We start from the raw sequence: 7,057 nt of genomic DNA, 5'->3' as shown, positions 1-7,057 counted from the left end.
CAGTTGCATGCATGCAGCAGCAAAGCAAGTGTACAAACCTGGTTCCTGGACAGCCCGGTCTGCCTCGCCAACAGGTGCTTATCTGCATCGCTCGGGTACCTGCATAACATTCAGACACACACAGCACGGGAAATCACGCGTGAGCACACAGAGAAAACCACTCGCCAAAAGGCTGCATTTCTTGCAGCTAATCTGCATGCACTATCTACTGATACTGCAGCAGCAGCATTCAGGAACAGCAGCTAGCTAGCTAGCTGCATTCTGCGCAGGAGCACTACTATTCACCAATCATAGACGCATTATAATTGCGCACAAAACACACTGATATGTATGCATGTGTTACTACCACTCTGCTAGCTATTCATGCATGCGTGGTGGCTGGCTTGCCCCCTGCATGCAAAGAATATGATGCAACAGCAACAACGAGAAGCAAAACGGATTCCTAGATATATTCCCCTCGGCTGCCATCTTGATCCTCTCGCAGATCACAGCAATGCGCAAAGTGAGCATCAGATCTGGGTTTTACAGGCAGGCAGGATGAATGAGGGGAGCTGAAAGCCTGAAAAAATATGCTGTAAAAAAGCTCAGAAACTAACCTAGATCATGCTGCTGCATGCGTGGCACGGCAAGGCATTGCAGAAAGGCTCTCCTAGGCACGCAGAATATTTTGCAGATATGCAGGCTGTGCAGTGCAGAGAGAGCCATGTAGTACGGTGTAGGGGCATGTAGCTGAGCTAAGCTTTTGTTTGCATGGGCACTCTCTAAAGCTTGGCACAAAGGAGATGGAGGAAGAATTCCTGGTGTACTGTGCTCGCTGCAGCAGCTGCTGCTGCTGCTACGTGCATACGTACACTAACCGCAGTAAAACTAAAAAAGGTAAATTTCTGCAATGATGGGAAAGTAAAATCTGGGAGAGGACGGAAGCAAAAGGGAGGGGATGAGAGGAATATACACACAGGCGCACATGTACAGTCCCCGGCATGCTGCCCCTGATTTATAGCGTAGATCTCGAAAAAATTACTGCTTTTGCTAAAGCGTAGCAGCAGCAGCAGTCAGCAGCTAACCAGAAAGAGAGGCGAGAGAGAGAGAGAAGCAGCAAAAGCAAAGCAGAAGCTGCCCGTGATGAGTGCAGTGTGGTACTACTACTCCCCCTCCCCTACTCGCTCCTACCATGCCGCCAACGTACGGCATGCACCACCATGCACAGCGCAATGCAGCTCAACATCGCCACCAAATGATCATATCCTAACATGCAACTGCCGGCAACAACAGCTGCCTTAGCTCCATGCATGCATGGCCATATGGGATTCTAGCTAGCTAGCTGCGTGTCTAACGGCCCTGGCCCGAAGATGTAAATCCTTTCAATTATTAAAAAGAAAATAGAGATAAAATTCTGATCACGTATAGTATGCTTGGAAGAATTTGGCTACAAACCTAACAGCAGAGGATGAAAAAAAAATATACTAAAATTCCGTCTATCTATATGTAAGGAGAGGGGGAAGGGACATACGGGTTGAGACCGGAGATATATGTAAGGAGAGGGAGGAGGGACATACGGTTGGAGGAAGTGTTCAATGCATGCATGGCTATATGGGATTATTCTAGCTGTACGTGCAACACTAGAAGCCAGAGATGTAAACCATTCCTGTTATTAAAAACGAAATACTTCCTCCATCCCATAAAAAAATCAATCTAGTACTGGATGTGACATATCCTAGTACTACGAATCTGGATATACCTCTATCCAGATTCATTGTACTAGAGTATGTCACATCCAGTTCTAGAATCGTTTTTTTGAAACGGAGGAAGTAGGAGATACCATAATTCCGCCTGCCTGACGACAGAGACCGAAGATGTATGTATGTAAAGGAGGGAGGGGAAGAAGAATGGGACATACGGGTGGAGGAAGTGTTCGAAGAGCCAGGAGCGGAGGATGTTGACGGAGCGCTCGGGGAGGCCGCGCTGGGGGCGCCACGCCTCCTGCTCCATGATCCCCATGTGGTGGAAGGCGCGCTGCTGCCGGAGGCTCTGGTCGATGGCCCGCAGCCGCGGCGTCTCCCCCTTGGTCAGCCCCGACCCCGTGCCGGCGTCCTTCTCCCCCAGCGCCTCGCACGTCCCCCTCAGCTGCGCCGCGATCGCGTCCTTGAGGCACCGGAAGTGCCTCGACATGGCCTTCTGCGCCAGCGCCGTGTACGGCGTCGCCGCCCCGAACCCCATCACCGAGTCGAAGAAGTTCACCACCATCTGCATCTGGTCGCAGTAGTGGTTGTACCTCCTGTCCACCTGCATCGATCCACATCCATCCATCATCACCACACCATCCCAACCATATCAATCATGCATTTTTTTTTGTTCATCCATATGGAGTAATCATCAATCAATCAATCGTGTACCTATACACCTCGACCTAGCTAACTGTAAAAACCGAATCAAAGTTGAAAAAAAAAAATCAAAGACAACCACCGAATCAAATAAAATCAAACCCAGGTAATGAGAAATAATTACTCGAGGTATATAGTATAGTAGCTTGGAGGATCGATCGACACAAGGAGACACAAAGAAACAAAAATTGGGGCGCAGAAGTTAAGACAGCATATGTCGCTGGCACAATAATTATGAAGGAAAATGGGTGCAAGCTAGCTAAGCTAAACTACGAACAAACGAACGCCCCAACGACGGATGAGGCCCACCGCCGTTTTGGAGAATAGCTATAGCCATGCATTTTTGCACACCCACGCGGCTAACACTCGCATGTGCCGCTTTGTTCCTGTGCTCTTGCTTGCTACTACCAGCTAGCTCAACCAAGCTAGTAGTTGCGATCGATTGATCGATCGCCATTGACATGTGACACTGCTAGCTGCTTGCTCACTCTCACTCTGATCTTCTCTTTTCGATAATGGAAAATCAATCCAGTACGTACTCCCAGTAGTTGTTCCTCACTGTGCATGAACTCCAATTGCAAGTTTGAAATAGACTGATATGGATTAATTGAATGCCTCCTTTGCACCAACCCAATTGACGACACACACCAGAAAATCATAATTAAGCTATAGCTTAGCTATCTCACGCATGCAAGTAGCTTAGTATCTTACTCCCATATAAAAGACTTTTTCACCTGGTAGTGACGCAACACGTATCACACCTACATATGCAGATCATGGGGTCTCTCAATATGATATTAGCAGCAGCAGCAGCTAAGGGGCGAAAGGGGAGCCGTACTTCTTTCCCCTTGTGGAGGCCCTAGCCGATATGGAAAGAGAAATGCGGCTTAAACTAATCGCCATTGGCAAACCATGGTGAAAACTTAATTTATGGTGTCAATCAAGACGCACGCGGTGCCAACAACCGCCACAAAAAAGAAACCGAAAATTCTGTCGCGGGCTACGAGCTTGGGGATCGATGATGTTGCTATGATTGGGGGATTAGTAGAGAGATGGACTTGAGAAGAACTAGTCTTATCTCTTGGGACTCGCGCCGTGACGACAACCCAAAAAAGGTTGCCAGTGACATCGCCGCCGCCGCCATTGGAGTGGTAGCTCTACGTCGTCGTCGTCGACGTCGGCGGATGCATGGCGGCGATGTGTCGGTGGAGGAGAATATATGGAGAAAGCCATGCATGCAGGAGGGGAAGAGAGATGGATACGTGCCTCGTCGAGCATGGAGATGAGCTTGGCCTTCTTGCGCTGGTGCTCGAAGCGGTCGGCGGGGGAGAGTTGAGGGGGTTCTTTGGACGCCGACGAGGGGGACTGGGCGGCGCCGGAGCTGGAGGCGGCGGCCTTGCTGGAGTTAGGGTTATTGGGGGCGGAGCCGCGGCCGCCGCCGCCCTTGATCTGGCCGCGGCCGACGCTGCAGAACTCCTCGAGGAGCTCCTGCGCCGCGCGGGTGTACTTGGAGTTGCGGAGGACGCCGGCGACGCCCGCCGGGCCGCCGTACCCGCCGCCGTGCAGCTGCTGCCCCAGCACGCCGACCTGCCCGTGCAATGCCATCGGGAGCTGCTGCTGCACCGACGCCGCCGCCGCCGCCGCCTGCTGCTGCTGCTGTTGCCGGTTGAAGTAGAGCACGCCGTCGCGGACGCGCAGCTCCTCCGCCTGCTTCGCCATCTCCAGCTGCTGCAGCGACGGCGACAGCGAGAGGGAGAGCCCCTGGCCTTCCACCACGCCGGCCGCCGCGCCGCCGCCGAACGCTGCTGCACCGGCGCCGCCGAACGCCTGGAACGCTTCGTGGTGCTGGTGGATTGCCGACTGCGCGTCCGACGGCGGCGGCGACGTCGACGACCGTGACTGCTGCTGCTGCTGCTGCTGCGGGTTCATCAGGAACAGGTGCATCGCCGCGGCCGGGTCAGCGGCGAGGCCCGCCATGCCGCTCGCTTGCTGCTTCGGCGACGACGTCTCACCTAACGAACCCAAGCTGGCCCCACCGAGCACCAACCCAGTCCGGCCGGCCGCGCCGCCGCCGCCGAACCAACCGCCTTCGCCGCCGGCCAAACCCGCCGCCTGCCGGAACCCGAACCGGTAGTTGGCGTTCATCTGGCTGGCGAGCAGCTCGGTGGCGGAGGGGCCCGTCGGCGGCTGCGACGGGAAGTTGAACATCTCGGAGAGCATGTTCGACGCCCCGGCCGCCGCCGCCTCCGCGTGGTCGTACATGGCGCCGGGCTCCGCGCCATGCTCGTCGCCCTCGATGGGGAGCAACCCGTGCCCCGCCGCCGCCGCCGCCGGGTCGAAGCCTTGCACCCTCAGCTTGTCGCGGCGGCTCTGCTGCGCCACGTGCTGCTGCTGCTGCTGCTCGTGCTGCTGGTGGTCTTGGCCGGAGCCGGGGCGGCCGTCGAAGCCATCGGAGGAGAAGCCGAAGACGGCGCCGCTGCTGGGCTGGTGGAAACCCTGGGAGTGGGACATAGAAGAAGAACTCGCCGTGGCCGGCGGCCGGACGACGATCGCCGCCGGGGAGCTCTTGCTGCTGGTGGGTTGGCTTATGACGAACGTGGTGGTCTGCCCTGGCTGACACGGTGGCGCCGCTATTCCCATGCCGGCGGCGCCACTGTCACCATCGTCGGCGGTGCTCCTCCGGCCAACAACAACCAACCCCTCTTCTTCTTCCTCCTCCGCAGCTACCTGAGCTCATCATCACCAACCAAAAAAACAAACAAGCAACTCCCCTTTTTTAAAAAAAAACTCGATCGAATTGCACTAAAAAAGATCCAAACTCATCAACAAAATTAACACAACTCGAGATCGAATTAAACCGAGAGCCGAATCGCTATAGCTTTTGGCTGGGTCGACGCGTAGGCTTACCTAAGATGAGGAGTACATCGTTATCTCGGAGACGGGGTGAAAGGCTTGCTGCCTCCGAGACCTCCTCCTCTCCATGTCTGTCTCTCTCTCTCAAAAATCTCTTTCTCTCTCTCTGTCTCTCCCTGCCTGAGCTGTGACTAACTCTATATTTTTTTTCTCCTCCTCCTCCTCCTCCACCTAGTAGCTGCTGGTGATGGTGCTTAGCTTCCCTTGTCTGGTCGGGCACAGAAGCAGCCTTGTACAATCGCCTTCTGAAAGTGAAGAGCCACGCAAAGGCCAGGGCAAGGACGCTAATATACTACACCACCAGTACTACTACTACTACCACCACCACTGCTGCAGCTGCAGCTGAAGCTGATTGCATAAAAAAAAATCCCAGTTTTTTTTCTCCTGCTCTCTGCTGATCCCTCCTGCTGCTGATATTGGAATTGGACAGAGCTAGCTAAGGGGAGCCCAAACCCAACAAAGCTTTGCAGCAAAAGGTCGCTGTTGCTCTCTCTCTCTCTATCTTTCTCTCCTTCTTTGGTATCACCTATAGCTTCTTCTCATCTCTCTTTTTATTCTTTCGCGAGTACGTTTAATAATCGGCGTCGTTGTTGTGTTATGGTTAAGTTATTATTGCTGGTGCTGGTGATGTCGTACCCTTGTTTTTATTTGTCTCCCCTTCTCTCTCCTCTCCTCTTGCTTTCTTCCCTCTCCCTTCCCTTTCCTCCTTTTTTTTTTTTTTTGTCTTCCATACCCTCATTTCTAGCTAACATGATCAGTACTACTGTAGTCCTTGCTACTACTACTACTATACTAGTGATTGATAGATCAGCCATTCATATGTTTCACTTCACTAGCTATAGAGACCTTAGCAGCATCTAGCTTGTGTGTGTGTATGCGCGCGCATGTGCACATGCGACGTGGTAGTAGTACATGACTAGGTAGGTGTACATGGATATATACCTGAGTTAGCTATAGCTTGTGTGTACGTTGTTATCCAGCAGAAAGCAGCAGAGAAACTTGATGAAATTCAGGTTTTGGAATTGGAAAGAGAAAAAAGGGGTAGGTTAATATATATAGCGAGGTGATACCGATCGACGACGATCGATGGTGAAAACCGAAAAGAAAGCGAGGAGGAGAGGAAGAAGAGGAGAGGTGTCCCTCTCTGTGTCTTTCTAGCTTTTCCTTTTCGTTTCAAATTGACCAGCACTTGAAAGAAGGGGGGATCGAATTGACCCCAGCAAATGTAAACTTTTTCATGTGTGTTTGATAGCTCTAACGGGCGCCTTATGTTGCATCTCTGCTTTATGATGAAAAAAAAAAGAACTTAACACACATCGATCGAGCAAGAAATATCTAATCTAGCTAAGGCTTAATCAGTGGCCTGAAACTCTCTCCTTTTTTCCCCCTATTTAATGAACCAGAAAACGAAATCACCTCCTGCTCGATGGCATGATTTGCTGATCGATCCCAACCACGAAGGGTAAACGTAACGTAATGCAATGTAAACCTAGGCTAAATTAAACTTGCTATAGCTAAGCTAGCTATTCAGGCCAAATTAATCCATCCATCAATCTACCTCTCTCCAACAACAGCAAGAGCTAGTACCAACACTCATTAATTCACCCCCCCCCCCCCCCCCACAAAAAAAAAAGAACACTTCCCATTGCTTACCTCCTCATCGTGTTGACTTGAACCTAAGCTGGTAGTTACACTAGTATTGTTTAATCGATTAATAAGTAATTAAATTAAGAGGCAGTTGAGACATAGTAGAGAGCTCTTGC

General features: G+C 52.0%; 1 protein-coding gene across 1 annotated transcript in view; it reads right to left on the bottom strand.

Moving 5' to 3' along the window:
* The window catches only part of LOC9266975 (BEL1-like homeodomain protein 4), a 12,028-nt gene extending 6,182 nt beyond the window's left edge, over positions 1 to 5,846 (bottom strand). Inside the window, exons 1-4 of the mRNA XM_015775912.2 lie at positions 5,289 to 5,846; positions 3,648 to 5,108; positions 1,898 to 2,283; positions 39 to 99 (exon numbers count right to left, since the gene is read on the bottom strand). Coding sequence (XP_015631398.1) covers positions 39 to 99; positions 1,898 to 2,283; positions 3,648 to 5,021 — 1,821 coding nt within the window. The 5' untranslated portion in view covers positions 5,022 to 5,108; positions 5,289 to 5,846. The remainder of the gene's footprint in view (positions 1 to 38; positions 100 to 1,897; positions 2,284 to 3,647; positions 5,109 to 5,288) is intronic.
* Positions 5,847 to 7,057: the final 1,211 nt, after the last annotated feature.

This window comes from Oryza sativa, chromosome 3 (genome assembly GCF_034140825.1).
Source record: "Oryza sativa Japonica Group chromosome 3, ASM3414082v1".
NCBI lineage: Eukaryota > Viridiplantae > Streptophyta > Magnoliopsida > Poales > Poaceae > Oryza > Oryza sativa.
This window is presented reverse-complemented; position numbering and strand designations above follow the sequence as displayed.